Source organism: Sinocyclocheilus grahami, unplaced genomic scaffold, assembly GCF_001515645.1.
Source record: "Sinocyclocheilus grahami isolate Dianchi unplaced genomic scaffold, SAMN03320097.WGS_v1.1 scaffold1110.1, whole genome shotgun sequence".
Taxonomy (NCBI): Eukaryota; Metazoa; Chordata; class Actinopteri; order Cypriniformes; family Cyprinidae; genus Sinocyclocheilus; species Sinocyclocheilus grahami.
The window spans coordinates 363,851-379,869 of record NW_015506289.1 but is presented as its reverse complement, the minus strand read 5'-3'; the positions used below and the strand labels follow the sequence as shown (position 1 = coordinate 379,869).

The 16,019-nt window shown below is 34.3% G+C and overlaps 1 protein-coding gene across 1 annotated transcript in view; it reads left to right on the top strand.

Moving 5' to 3' along the window:
- Positions 1-279: 279 nt before the first annotated feature.
- Positions 280-16,019, top strand: part of LOC107566891 (cytoplasmic dynein 2 heavy chain 1-like) — a gene marked incomplete at its 5' end in the record, with an annotated part of 69,802 nt that continues 54,062 nt past the window's right edge. The window contains 19 exons of the mRNA XM_016252453.1: positions 280-453; positions 1,684-1,930; positions 2,007-2,158; positions 2,238-2,382; positions 4,137-4,239; positions 5,224-5,385; positions 5,825-5,946; positions 6,909-7,157; positions 7,236-7,344; positions 7,437-7,550; positions 7,667-7,752; positions 9,221-9,358; positions 9,452-9,565; positions 12,697-12,857; positions 13,186-13,309; positions 14,321-14,442; positions 14,517-14,603; positions 15,536-15,662; positions 15,848-15,989. Of these exons, the coding sequence (XP_016107939.1) occupies positions 280-453; positions 1,684-1,930; positions 2,007-2,158; positions 2,238-2,382; positions 4,137-4,239; positions 5,224-5,385; positions 5,825-5,946; positions 6,909-7,157; positions 7,236-7,344; positions 7,437-7,550; positions 7,667-7,752; positions 9,221-9,358; positions 9,452-9,565; positions 12,697-12,857; positions 13,186-13,309; positions 14,321-14,442; positions 14,517-14,603; positions 15,536-15,662; positions 15,848-15,989 (2,678 nt within the window). The remainder of the gene's footprint in view (positions 454-1,683; positions 1,931-2,006; positions 2,159-2,237; positions 2,383-4,136; positions 4,240-5,223; positions 5,386-5,824; positions 5,947-6,908; positions 7,158-7,235; positions 7,345-7,436; positions 7,551-7,666; positions 7,753-9,220; positions 9,359-9,451; positions 9,566-12,696; positions 12,858-13,185; positions 13,310-14,320; positions 14,443-14,516; positions 14,604-15,535; positions 15,663-15,847; positions 15,990-16,019) is intronic.

Below are 16,019 nucleotides of genomic sequence, written 5' to 3'. Positions count from 1 at the left end.
AATGAAAATGAGAAATGTTGCATTGGCAATTTGCTGATTTTTTTTCTTTTTCTTTTTTACATTTTATTTCAGTTAACATTTATTTTATTTCAAGTAATGAATTTTTTTTATGGTTTTAGTTAACTGTAATAACTCTGCTGCCTATATACCCTACATACTACACCTTAACCAACAATCGTCATATTGCATTTATTTACATCTATGCATTTGTCAGATACTTTTATCCAAATTCACTTTGCATTCAAGATACTCACTTTATCAACTTGTGCATTCCCTGAGCTACAGCAGTGCAGTACTGATCTGTGTGTGTGAGGACGACCTCAGTAACCCGCACAATCTCCCCGTCATACACACACCTGACACACAGCGCGGACTCGACCTCTTCACCCCGTGGCTCTCGTCCAATCACAGGCAGCCGTTCCTGCTGGTGGGGCCGGAGGGGTGCGGGAAAGGGTATGACACAAATATAGTTATTATAGTTAACTTAAACTAAAAGTATTTAAAAACATTTTTGGTAAATAAAATGAAGCTGAAATACAATAAAATATAGATGAAAACCTTGAAGTAAATGAAAATATGTTAGTTAAAATGACATTGCATTTAAGGTACATATTTACATTATACTAGTTCTTGGTTTTACTGGAAAACAAACTCTACTGTTTGAGCTACAGGAAATAACTGACTGAATATAAGAAAAACAAGTAAAAAAGTAAGATAAAAAGTACAGTAAGTAAAAAAAGTACAGTAAAACTTGAAAACAAAATTAAACTAATAAAATTATAAAAGCACAAAAAATAAAAAAACCCTGAAATTAAAATGACAACTGAAAATATAAAATGAATTACTATTTCAAAAGTTTAGTAAAAGCCATATACCCTATACCATAATGGTATATAAATCAAATTGAAATACACACACACATGAAATGACAGATTAATTCAGACCAGGATTATTATAGTTAACCAAAAATATAAAAATAAAATAAACACTAACTTGAAATAAAATATTTTTTAAAAAGTTGAAGTTTTTTTGTCATCTTTCCCGTTTTTTCATTTAGTTTAACTTGATTAACTAAAATAACTAAAACTAAAACTGGAAGAAAAAAAAATATATATATAGACATATTAAAAAACAAAAACTATTAAATATGGCAAAAAAACATCAAACTACCTTAGTCATTACTAAAACTTTAACTAAAATTAAAGTGAAATTATAAAATAAAAACATTCAAAATATGAATAAAAATGATAATAGTATAATAAAAAACTAATATGTATACACACAAAATTTAATTCAGATGAGGGTTATTATATTTGACGAAAACTACAACCATAAAAAACATTTTCGTTACTTGAAATAAAACAGACGTTAACTGAAATAAAATATAAAAAATATTTTAAAAACTTAAGCTTATTTCAGCTAGTTACCAAGGCAGCATTTCTCATTTTAATTTAGTTTAACTTGATTTACTAAAATAACTAAAAATGAAAAAAAAAAACTATATAGACGCATAAAAAAAAAAAACTAATAAAAACTTTAAAAACAAACAAAATTACTAAAACTTTAACTAAAATTAAAGTGAAAATATAAAAATTCAAAGTAAATCAAATGATTCATTGAAAGGATAATAGTATTTGAATGATCCTAAAATAGCAATGATTGAGACTGTGCTCTGTGTGTCAGGATGCTCCTGCGCTGCTCGTTCTCTCAGCTGCGCTCCACCCAGGTGGCTGTGGTGCACTGCAGCGCTGAGACCTCCTCCCGTCACGTCCTGCAGAAACTCTCGCACACCTGTCTGGTCATCAGCTCCAACACGGGACGCGTGTACCGGCCCAAAGACTGCGAGAGGCTGGTGCTGTACCTCAAAGACATCAACCTGCCCAAACCCGACAAGTGGGGCACCAGCAACCTCATCGCCTTCCTGCAGCAGGTCACGTGCCACACTGTTTTTAGTGCAAATCAAGGTTTCTTGTGCCATTTTAGTTTCTCACAGTCTTCTTCCACAGGTCTTGACATATCAGGGCTTCTATGATGAGAACCTGGAGTGGGTCGGACTGGAGAACATTCAGATTGTGGCGTCCATGTCAGCAGGCGGCGCTGTGGGGCGGCACACACTCACCTCACGCTTCACCTCGATCGTGCGGATTTGCACCATTGAGTGAGTACTGATGTACATACACACACACACTCACACACACACACACACACACACACACACTAATCCATCTCTCCTGTAGTTATCCAGACAGAGAGCAGCTGCAGACCATCTACAGCGCATACCTGAAACCCGTGCTGCAAAGGACTCTGGGTAATGATCCAACCTGGAGTTCTGCAGGGAAGATCCACCAGCTCGCCGGCTCATTGGTGCAGGTGTACGAACAGGTCAGATCTGATTGCTCATTTAAAAGTGCCTGTGTTTGATGTCTGTGTAAAGGTTTGCAGTTATTAGATTTTTGAATGAAGTCGTTTCTGCTCATTTATTTGATCAAAATACAGTTAAAAATTGTGAAATATTATTGCAGTTTAAAATAACTGTTTTCTATGTGAATATGTATTAAAATGTAATTTATTTCTGTGATCAAAGCTGTATTTTCAGCATCATTACTCCAGTCTTCAGTGTCACATGATCTTCAGAAATCATTGTAATATGCTGCTTTGCTGCTCAAGAAACATTTCTGATTATTATCAATGTTGAAAACAGTTGTGCTGCGAATATTTTTGTAGAAACCGTGATACATTTTTTTATTTGATGAGCAGAAGGTTAAAAGTAGTTATTAGATGGCTAAAAGTAAAACCATTTTTACTTGAAATGAACATTAGCTGAAATAAAATAAAAAAACCCTCAAACTTATTTCATTTAATTTATTTGAACATTTCTCATTTTAATTTAGTTTACTGTGAAGTAACTTAAAGGGGTCATATGATGCTATTTTAAAGATCATTATTTTGTGTGTTTTGGTGTAACAGAATATGTTGACATGCTTTAATGTTCAAAAAACACATTATTTTTCAAATACTGTACATTATTGTAGGTCCTCTATGCCCCGCCTCTCTCAAACGCTTCGTTTTCAGCAAAGCCCCCTCTTTTGACAAGCGCAGTCTGCTCTGATTGACCAGCTGACCCAGTGCATTGTGATTTGCCGAACACACACACACATACACACACACACTCACTCACACACACACACACACACACACACACGACGTGTTACTCTGCGCTGTGCAAAACTCAGCATTTGAAAAGTCAATAGCAAATACTTGAACAAGTAACAAAACATACTTACAGTTGCTGATTCAGAAGCGCCAGATTGTCATAGCAAAGTCGGAATTAACCCTTTGTTTTTTTTGTTTTTTTAGAAATAGCCTTTGTGCACAGCCAGCCTTGTACTCTTCTAGGTTCAAAAAACTGTCGTCCATCTTAACCAATGATTCCTAATTGCATCTACTTCCGGAAGTCCGCTGAAATACACAGCGTCTCCCTGACATGCTGCATCAACACTACTGCTGTTCCTGAAACCACGCTTTCTTTCTTTGCGTGCACATTTGGGCTAATTATGCTAATATTTACACATAGTGAGGTAGACATGTGGGGGCGTGTTAGAACGAGCCGTTTTAGGTAGGCGTGGCTGACTCTTAACTTTTATAAAGAATATCTCTTTGGATTTGAGACTTTAGTCTTTGCAACTTTACAGATCTTCTTTACGCACCAAGAGCTTGTAACACACCAAAGAGAAAGGAACAATTGAAATTGCATCATATGACCCCTTTAAATGAAATAAACTAAAAGTAATATATAAAAGTTAATAAAAAACTATATAGACATATAAAAAATAAATAAAACTTATAAAAATGGCACACATCAAAATTACTAAAACTTTAATTAAAATTAAGGTGAAAACAGAAAATATAAAAATCTAATTCAGAATATTACCAAAAACTCTAATAGTGTATCAATGATACTAAAATAACCCTGTTTCAAAAGAGCAGAATTAATTTGAAACATAATTTTTCTGTAACATTATAAATGTCTTTACTGTCACTTTTGATCAATTTAATGCATCACTGATTAATAAAAATATTGATTTCTTCAAAAGAATGGTAGTGTGTGTTTTGACTGGTGTGTGTTTGTGTTTCAGGTGAAGGCTAAATTCTCCGTTGATGATCACAGTCATTATCTCTTCACCCCATGTTTGCTCACACAGTGGGTCCTGAATCTGCTGCGATACAACCTGAGCACAGGTGAACTCAATGCATTCATTAAACCAACACAATTCACTAACACACCCCAAAACTGGCATCTCAGTGTCCCCAAAAACATAGTATTGAAAGAAGCCATGGGCTCTGTTCCAAATGTTAGTGAACATCCTCACGGTCCTCATGGTCCTTCTAAGGCAGCACACCGAACTAAATCCTCACAAGTCAACGATCTGAAGCGTTTTAAAGTGCAGCAGCTCCAGTTACGGTGCGTGACGTCAAGCTCACAGCTGACTGATGCTGTCAAATGCTCACATTCAGAATTTGCTTTCACGTTTATGCATATAGCAGATGATTTTATTGTCAATGCATTCTTATAGCTCATACAGTAAAGCAGTGATCCTCAATTCTGGCTCGCGAGATCCACTTTCCTGCAGAGTTTAGCTCTACCCTAATCAAACACACCTGAGTTTGCTAATCAATGTCTTCAGGATCATTAGAAAATCACAGGTAGGTTTGTTTGATTATAGGGTTGGAGCTAAACTCTGCAGGAAAGTGGATCTTGCGAGCCAGATTTGAGGATCACTGCAGTAAAGCATGGCACTAACAACGGCAAATTCATGGGTTCAGTTCCCAGGCAATGCATGAACTGATAAAATGTGTACCTTGAATGTAATGCAGATTGCTTTTGATAAAAGCATCAGCTAAATGCATACATGCAAACATGCAATGCATTCATGCAAATGCATTTTCACTATTGAGTGAATCATTTATAATCTTTTGGAACGGTATTCCTGTCAGAAGTACATCCAAGATGCCCTAAAATGTTGTCTAGGTAGGCAGCTCACTACATTTTGGAGCTGTTCACCTGTATAGTGACTGAATAATGTCTTATTTCACATGCAAAGGTGTCTTTAAAGGTTTTGATTTATGGATACTGATTTGAATTAGCTTAATTCATAAACAGTAGAAGTCTATGAGGTTCTCACTATGATACAAAACACATTTTTGGTTTGTGTGTGTGTACAGGTAAATCCGCTGTAGATTCAGTCCTTGAGGTGGTGGCGTATGAAGCCCGGCGTCTGTTCAGGGACCGTATCGTGTCCTCTAAAGATCTGAATGCGTTTGAAAACATCCTGTCCTCCGTCATCAGAGGCGACTGGGGCTCGGATGCACTCGACAACATGACAGGTCACACACACTCACACTTAATGCTTTTATTCACCAAATATGCATTAAATTGTTTAAAAGTGACAGTAAAGATATTTATAAGTTCACAAAAGATTTCTATCTCAAATAAATGCTGTTCTTTTAAACTTTCTGTTCATCAGAGAATCCTGAAAAGTAAAATGTATCACAGTTTCCACAAAAATATGAACTGTTTTCAACATTGTTAATAATCAGAAATGTTTCTTGAGCAGCAAATCAGCATATTAGAATGATTTCTGAAGATAATGTGACACTGAAGACTGGAGTAATGATGCTGAAAATACAGCTGCGCATCACAGAAATAAATTACATTTGACTATTTATTCACATAGAAAACAGCTATTTTAAACTATAATAATATTTCACAATTTTATAAACTTGATCCTTTGATTGTTCATTTGTGTGTTGTGATTTACTACAGATATGTACTTTGTCACGTGGGCCGCGCCTCATGAGGGCCGTTCTCCTGGTCAGCCGCTCCCACCTCACGGCAAACCGCTCGGACGTCTCAACGCTAGTGACCTCAGAGAGATTATACACAAGGCAAGACAAGAAATAAAATGATAACACACATTCATAGTTACAAGTGTTTGCTAAAGCTAATGTCACTGTTACTAAGGGTTGGACATGGTATATAATTATTCAATCATTACAAATAATTATATTTAATCAATTTAAAAATTGTATTAGTTAATATTTTTTTTATTTTATTCATCTGATTAATTAAATTAAATAATAATCTCATTCTTTTAATTACACTTATTATCTTGCAAATTTTGTAATGGTATTCATTATTATTTTATTTCATTTATTGCATTTGATTTAAAGGAATAGTTCACCCAAAAATGAAAATTAGCCCATGAATTACACACCCTCAAGGCATCCTAGGCGTATATGACTTCCTTCTTTCTGACGAATCCAATCGGAGTTATATCAAAAATGGTCTTTGATCTTCCAAGCTGTTTAATGGCAATCAGTGGGTGTTGCAGTTCATCAGTCTAAAAGAAGTGAAATAAAGCGCATCCATTCATAATAATTCATAATTTTCATTTTTGGGTGAACTATCCCTTTAAATAATTTAATTTAATTCAGCTCATTATCTTGTTTTGTTTGCTGTTTTATTTATTTAAATAATTTATTAAATTTGATCTAACTAATTATTTTAGTTCATTATCTTGTTTTGTATTGATTTTATTATTTATTAAATCAAACAATTATTTCATTTATTTAATTAAGCTTCTAATTGTATTAATTATTATATTTTAATTTATTACATTTGATTTAAATAATTTATTTTAGTTCATTATCTTGTTTTGTATTTATTTTATTAATTTATTAAAATTGATTTATTAAATTAAACAATGATTTCATTTATTTAATTAAGCTTCTAATTGTATTAATTATTATATTTTAATGTATTCAATTTGATTTAAATAATTTAGCTCATTATCTTGTTTTGTTTTTGTTTTATTAATTTGATTCTTTTTTCATTACTGTCTCATCAGGGAATAGTTCTGTACGGCCGTGATAACCGTGAGCTGGACATCCTGTTGTTTCCGGAGGTTCTGGACTACATGTGTCGAGTGGATCGTGTCCTGAGCTCTCCTGGCGGGTCGCTGCTGCTGGCGGGTCGTAGCGGCGTCGGCCGGCGTACAGCTACATGCGTGGTCAGCCACATGCACGGGGCGTCTCTCTTCACCCCCAAAATCTCCCGCTCGTACTCACTGAAGCACTTCAAATCTGACCTGAAGACTGTGAGTCTCTGTCCATCCGCACTCTCTCTGCGCTAATAACACGAGGCTCTCACTCAAACTCTCTTTCTCTGTCTGTAGGTCATGCAGTCGGCCGCTGTGGATGGACAGCAGGTTGTTCTGTTGCTGGAAGATCATCAGTTTGTTCATCCTTCCTTCCTGGAGATGGTCAACAGTCTGTTGTCCTCAGGTCAGTTATTATCCATTTGATCAAAATACTTTGCTTCAAGCTGTTTGCTACATACAGTGTCATTCGTACATTATATTTTATGTTCGTAACAGGTGAAGTTCCGGGTTTGTACTCCACTGAAGAGTTGGAGCCTCTTCTGTCATCTCTGAAAGATCAGGCATCACAGGATGGATTCACCGGGCCAGTTCTCAACTATTTCTCCCACCGTAAGTACTCACATGCGCACACACACACACACACACACACACACACACACACACACACACACACACATATTTTATGTTCGTAACAGGTGAAGTTCCGGGTTTGTACTCCACTGAAGAGTTGGAGCCTCTTCTGTCATCTCTGAAAGATCAGGCATCACAGGATGGATTCACCGGGCCAGTTCTCAACTATTTCTCCCACCGTGTACTCACACGCGCGCACACACACACACACACACACACACACACACACACACACACAGACACACACACTCTCTCTCTCTCTCATCTATCATTATGCTTTAATAAATTTGATAATTTCATTCATTATTATTGTATTTTTTATTGTTAAATTTTATTTTATTGTTACATTTAATTACAAATATTTAATTTGATTGTTTTATATTATTTATTAATATATGCCTTTAATGCAATATAGGTCATTTTGGATAAAAGCATCTGTCAAATACATAAATCTAAATGTTTAGGTGGGAGACATTGCTTTGTAACTAATCTTATATTACATTATATAATTCTATTCATTATTGTTTTATTTAATTTATTACATTTGATACATTTTATTTATTTATTATTTTATTTTATTTTCAATATAGGTGTCTTTGGATAAAATCGTCTGGCAAATGCATAAATGTAAATGTTCGGCTGGAAGAAGTTGCTTTCCTTTTCTTTCTTTTTTTTTTTCCAAATAAATGTTAATAGACTTTAATTTACTTCATATTTAATTCTTACATATTTAATATTTTATTTTAAATACTCTAGTCAGAGGCTGATTGTGGTCTCCAAACCAAAATCGGTATACAAGTGCAAGATGTCATTATTTTTGGTCCATTTTCTCAGGAGAGCAAGACTAAAATATATTTTAAAATGTGTAAATCTGCAAAAGTTTATGTTGTCTTTCTGTTGAACATAAAGATTACTCCAAAGCTAATAAACAAGCACTAAAACCTGCCGCAAAACTAATACTTTCATCATGTGTGTGTTTGTGTGAGTATTGGCATGGTTAATTAAAACCAAAAAATAAATTGTTGGCAGAGTCTTAACTTTGATAAAGAATATCTCTTTGGTTTTGAGACTTTAGTCTTTGCAACTTCAGGGATCTTATCTCTGCACAATCAGCTTGTAACACTCCAAAGAGAAAGGAAAACTTGAAATCGCATCATATGACCCCTTTAATTTAAATAAAGCTGAAATAAAAAAAATAAAAACAATATTAGATGAAAAACTTAAACTTAAATGAAAATGTTTAAATGTTGCCTGAAATAAAATATGTAAGTTGAAGGATTAAAATCATTAAAACTAAAACTGAATTAAAATGAATGCTAAAAATAAAAAAAATTAATAAATACAAAACTAAAAATGACAAATAATGGAATGAGACGCAGATGCACTCTCTGCCAGCAGGCGGCGCATAAAGAGGTTCCTGGTTTCCGCTGTAAACACAGCAGCGCTGCACTTATGAACTTTAATATGCATTATACAGAGGCAAGATGAATAGAAAAAATACCATCTAAACTTTTCTAAAGACAGTAAGTTCCCCTCAGACATGCATTCATATAAACTCCTACCCCTAATTGAATCGTGATTTGTTTGGCATCTCAACCGATTTGAATCGTCACATGTTTGAATCGATTTCTGTACTCATGTGACCGCAGGCGGGCGTGGCCAAGCTGAATGAAGCGAAGGCATTGGTGGATGAGCTGAAGAGGCGGGCAGCCGAGCAGAGCAGCTTACTGAAGACCAAACAGGCCGAGGCGGACGGCGCCCTGCAGGAAATCACCACATCGATGCAGGTGTGTGTGTGTGTGTGTGTGTGTGTGTGTGTTCGAGATACATGTGGAATCGAACGCGCAGCGTGAAGTGTATTTACATGTGGTGCGTTTCAGAACGCCAGCGACCAGAAGACAGAGATGGAGAAGATCAAAGAGAGAATGGCACACGAGGTCTCCAAGATTGAAGAGAGGAAGAAGAAAATAGACGAGGAGCTCCGAGAGGTTCAGGTGAGCACGACTAAACACTCCTGTCTGGTTGAGCTGAGCCATTATCAGTCAACCAAAACCAAAGTAAAACCATAAAACAAAATAAAGGTTAACTGAAATAAAATTAAATATAAAAAAATATATAATTCAGCTTTTACTTCAGCATGTTGCCAGCATGTACCAAAATAACTGAAACTAATATATAAAAACAAATAAAAAATGTATAGACATTTAAAAAAAAGAAAACAAATAAAAATGACAAAAACACAACAAAATTACTAAAACTTTAGCTAAAATTAAAATGAAAATTTGTTTGAAAAAAAAAAAATAATAATAATAATAATTTTGATAATTAATAATTTACTAATATTTAAAATAATGTAATATAGTGTTGTCAAAAGGCCCGGTACTTCGGTACCAAGTTGGTACTAAAAAAATGAAAACGTTACGGTACCAGGTTTTTTAAGTACCGGTGGTACCGAGAATCCGGTCAACCCGGTTCTTGATGCACTATCCGAAAGCTGCGCAGATGCGCTCTCTTCATAAAAGCACTGAGACGTGGCGACATCAAAAGGAGGAAACACACCAAACTAACAAAACACTTTAAAGACAGACACCCAGATCAAATGAAAGAGTTCAAGCAGGTAAGTTTCATTTAAATTTTTAATATTTAGATCTTCCCAGTGTTTCCCATACATTGATTTATTAGTGGCGGCCCGCCACAATATCAAAACTGACCGCCACAAATAGATTTTCCAAAAGGCTTTGACTTCGTTGAATAAACATGAGCACTGCACGTTTCAAAGTCGAAACCCGGTGCGGGTGTTTTTATATCACTGTATTTCTGAAGGAAACCAACTGTCTTCAGAAAATTGTGGATGTCATTTTCAGTTCATCTAATAAAGCAGCGTTTGTGAGCTGAGCGCTGCTTTGTGTACAGCTGTTACTGGTGGAAACCTCCATCTCTCCCGCTCTACAAGCGCCTCCTGCTGGCAGAGAATGAATTTGCATATATATGCTGCCACAAATAGAGTGCAAGTCTGTGGGAAACACCACTTGAATAGTATTCAATATTTAAATTTGAATGTCGGATTGAAATGAACGCTGTTATTAGAGTAGTTAATCGTTGGCATAAGCGCGACTAACGCTAATATAATGAGCGTTAGAATTAAGTTTCTTTATTAACTATTTAATGCTCCGATAACTTTTATTAGGGTAAAAAAAACAGGAGGACATGATGATATTTACTATTTTTACACACCAGAGGCTTTTAAATGAATTGTGAATCTAAAATATGCGTGTTAGAGAATATACAAATGGCTAACATTGTTTGTGTCACATCAGTCAGAAAAGCCGTTCTGGGCTTTTTTTTTTTTTAGCTAACTTAGTTGTTATTCTTGGCTGAATAACTCTAGGTTTTCAAAAGCCCTTTAAAATTAAATATGTACACAGTTTGGATTAAATGAAAGTATAGTAACATTTTTGAATTAGCATTGTTTTGTGTTTTGCTTTGGTACCGATATTGGTACCGAGAACCGTGGATTTTCACTGGTATTGGTACCGAATACTGATATTTTGGTATCGTGACAACACTATATTCTTTAAATATTTAATAATATAATATTTTTAAAATATTGTAATGTTTAATAATAATAATAATAATATATTCATAAATAAAAATAATATATTCTTATATGAATCTGATCACATAGATCTGTCCTCATCCAGGATTATTATAGTTTTTTAAAACTGTTTTATATTTAATAGCATTTAAAATAATGCATTACTATTTACATTTTTCTATTTTTTTTCTTTCAGTTTGCACTTTTAATTTATTCTTCATTGGTGTTGACTATATCACTGTTAATTTTAGTTTTTAATTTTATTTAGCTTTTATTTTAATTTTTTATATCTGCCAAAGTTAGTGTATTAATTGATTAGAATTTAAACAAATCTTTAACAATATTAAATGTATCAGGGCTGTCGAGTCATCACTTGTGGCATTTTAATTCATTTGAATTAATTTTAGTTTTGAAGTCTTTTTTTTTTTTTTTTTTGAAAACTGAAATTTTATTTTCAGTTTGAGATTTTTTCCCCCCATGTTTTTATTTAATCTGTGTTTCGTTTTTCTATAACATCAGTCCTGATTGTATGAACACACAGTTGTCTGTCTGGTGTTCTTAAAACTCACATAAAACATGTTCTTTGTGTGTGTGTTGTGTGTTTGTGTGTGCTCAGCCCCTGGTGGACGAGGCAAAGCAGGCGGTGGTTTTTGGCTTTTTTTTTTTTTAGCTAACTTAGTTGTTATTCTTGGCTGAATAACTCTAGGTTTTCAAAAGCCCTTTAAAATTAAATATGTACACAGTTTGGATTAAATGAAAGTATAGTAACATTTTTGAATTAGCATTGTTTTGTGTTTTGCTTTGGTACCGATATTGGTACCGAGAACCGTGGATTTTCACTGGTATTGGTACCGAATACTGATATTTTGGTATCGTGACAACACTATATTCTTTAAATATTTAATAATATAATATTTTTAAAATATTGTAATGTTTAATAATAATAATAATAATATATTCATAAATAAAAATAATATATTCTTATATGAATCTGATCACATAGATCTGTCCTCATCCAGGATTATTATAGTTTTTTAAAACTGTTTTATATTTAATAGCATTTAAAATAATGCATTACTATTTACATTTTTCTATTTTTTTTTCTTTCAGTTTGCACTTTTAATTTATTCTTCATTGGTGTTGACTATATCACTGTTAATTTTAGTTTTTAATTTTATTTAGCTTTTATTTTAATTTTTTATATCTGCCAAAGTTAGTGCATTAATTGATTAGAATTTAAACAAATCTTTAACAATATTAAATGTATCAGGGCTGTCGAGTCATCACTTGTGGCATTTTAATTCATTTGAATTAATTTTAGTTTTGAAGTCTTTTTTTTTTTTTTTTTATGAAACTGAAATTTTATTTTCAGTTTGAGATTTTTTCCCCCCATGTTTTTATTTAATCTGTGTTTCGTTTTTCTATAACATCAGTCCTGATTGTATGAACACACAGTTGTCTGTCTGGTGTTCTTAAAACTCACATAAAACATGTTCTTTGTGTGTGTGTTGTGTGTTTGTGTGTGCTCAGCCCCTGGTGGACGAGGCAAAGCAGGCGGTGGGGAACATTAAACCGGAGTCCCTGTCTGAGATCCGCTCGCTGCGCATGCCGCCCGACGTCATCAGAGACATCCTGGAGGGGGTGCTGAGGCTCATGGGAATATTTGACACGTCCTGGGTCAGCATGAAGAGGTGAGAGAGACAGATGGTGATGGGAGTGGGAGCCGCTCTGTCATCATTCATGCTTTATTTTAGCCTCTAACGGCCGTAACCGAATGAATTCTGCCTTTATTTATGGTGTTTATCTCTTGCCGGGAAATTAAACTGTCATACTGCTTATTACACCTTCACACTCTTCAGGCTAAATTAATCCAATCTCATTCTAGACTAATTAATGCTTTTAATTTAGCGCATTTTCATTGCAAATAGGCGTGTGAAGACGTTAGGTCATTTGCTTTCGGTTAAAAACATTAAATTAGTTGAATAATTGAAGAGCTAATGGAGTGTTTATAAACGGCAGTTTCTTAGCCAAGCGAGGAGTGAGGGAAGACATCGCCACGTTTGATGTGCGCAGTATCACTCACGAAATACGACAGAGCGTCGAGGAGCTGCTGCAGAGAAACAAGGCATCGTTTGACCCCAAGGTCAGACACACACACACACACACACACGATACAAAACTCAATTTCACATTGTACATACAGACCTAATTTATGCTGAAAATCACACTTTTTGCACTACTTGGGTGAATCTCACAAAAACTGTTAAAAACATGTCATTTTGAATTAATTATTTAATGCAGTCTAGTGCATTTCTCCACCATTTCTTTTCACTTGGCACACATCAACAGTTTTCTAACTGTAATATACTTAAAATTATATATATAGATAGATAGATATATATATAATTTAATTTAATTTTTTTATAAAAAGTAATAAAAGTATTGGTACGTATTGTCTATTGAACTGTCTTTGAATTTAATTTGCATGAATTCAGTTTACATTTAAATAAAAAAAATAAAATTGTAAAAGAAAAACAGTAAAAAAAAAAAAAAAATTATAATAGAGTAATGAGACTCTAATTAGAATCGCAATTAATGAAAAAAAAACGTGTTGTTTTGTAATGAGAATTTATTCAAATGCATTCATGTTTAATATACGAATGTGTTTTTGTTTTTTTTTTGATTGCAGGGGAAAATTTAAAGGGATAGTTCACCCAAAATGAATTCTGTCATCATTTACTCACCATCAATGAATTTCTTTCTTCTGATGAACACAAAATAAGATTTTTGATGAATGTTTGTAACCAAACAGTTTCTGGTCCCCTTTGACTTCCATAGTATTTTTTTTCCATATTATGGAAGTCAATTCATTCTAACATTCATTAAAATAACTTTTTATGTTCAACAGAAAACTCGTACAGGTTTGGAACAATTTGAGGGTGATAAAATGTTGACAGAATCTTCATTTTTGGGTGAACTATCCCTTTAATCCAGAAATGTTTACATGAGATTCACACATATTCGATTTAAAATAAAAGAATATTCATGCCCTGTAGTCATAAATAACGCTCTTCAGAAAGGTTCATCCAACTAACACTCAAACTCAACACCACTTTATGGTGAACGGTCATCTAACATCACTGTTGTGTTGCAGAACGCCAAGCGCGCGAGTGCAGCCGCCGCTCCTCTGGCCGCGTGGGTGAAGGCCAACGTCCAGTACTCTCACGTTCTGGAGAAGATCCAGCCGCTGGAGACCGAGCACGCCCGACTGATGGAGTCAGTGCACACATCAGCAAACCTCTGCTCACAGCGAGATTCTCTCTCTCACACTGTCTCTGTGTTCTGTCCAGAAACCTGCGGAAGACGGAGAACCGTAAGAACAGGCTGGAAAAAGAGCTGAACTCTGTAGGAGAGAAAGTTCTGGAGCTGAAGGAGAAGTAAGACACTTGATTCCGACTGAGTTTGATATTAGCATTTGGCTAAAATAGAACACAATCTTTTATTTGAAAATTTTCATGCACTCAAAATAGTCCACTTTTTATTATATTTCTAAGATTATAGATTATTTTTATTATATTATTTTATTTAATTTTTTTATTTAGTTTAATAAGACTACTTTTATTGAAACTTTTTTTTTCTAATTATATTTTTATCAGTTTTATTTTAATTTCTTTTTATTGTTTTATTTTATTTAGTTTAAGACTACTTATAGTTATTGAAACTTTTAGTGTAGAATTCATCCATTTTGTTCACGATTAACATGTTTTCATTATTGTAATTATATATATTTATATTTTAATCAATTTTATTTAAATTGTTTGATTTAGTTTAATAAAATATCTTTTATTGAAACTTTCATATAGAATTCATCCATTTTGGTTGAACATTTTCACTGAAATTGCTGATATGTATTCCATTGTTATTTAAGAATCATTGCTATTCTGTTATAGTTTTGATATTATATTCTGAATTAGATTTTATTTTAATATTTTCTTTTTGCACTTTAATTTTAGTTACAATTTTAGTAATTTTGTTTTTTTTGTCATTTTTATTATAATTTTTAAATTATATCTATATAGTTTTTATTGCGTTTTAGTTTTTAGACTTAGTTTATTTAGTTTTAGTTATTTACTTAAACCATAAGAAAGTGAGAAATGTTACCTTGGCCACTAAATAAGATGAATTACATTTTATTTTATTTCGGTTAATGTTTATTTCACTATAGTTTAGTTAGTGATGATAACCCTGGTGCATTCTGGGATTGTGTTCTTCACAATTGATGCATATGATACACTGTGAGCATGTCCTAGATGCCTTAAAAGGTAGGCAGCTCACTAGGTTTTGTGTGTGTGTGCGACGTCTCGTCCAGGTTTCAGTGTCGTACGACTGAAGCGGCTAAACTGGAGTCAGAGGTGAGCAGAGCACAAGAGACCATCAGCGCAGCCGAGAAGCTCCTGCAGCAGCTGGACGGAGAACACACACGCTGGACCGCACAGGTGTGTGTGTGAGAGAGAGAGAGAGAGTGTTTGGTTGCTCTTGCTGTATATGTATCTCTCCCTCCATCTGCTTCCTGCTGTAATTAAATCTCATGCTCTCACGTCTGAAGACAAACACACATACAAACATGCAGCCAAAGAATCTCTTTAGAGCACAAGTGTCTGTCGTGTGTGTGTGTGTGTAGGTGGATGAGATCAGTGAGGAGCTGGACACTCTTCCTAAGAGAGCTCAACTGTCTGCTGCTTTCATCACGTATCTGCCTGCCGCTCCTGAAGACCAGCGGCGCAGCAGCCTCGACCACTGGATGAGCAGCTCAGGGCTACAGAGTAACACACACACACACACACACACACACA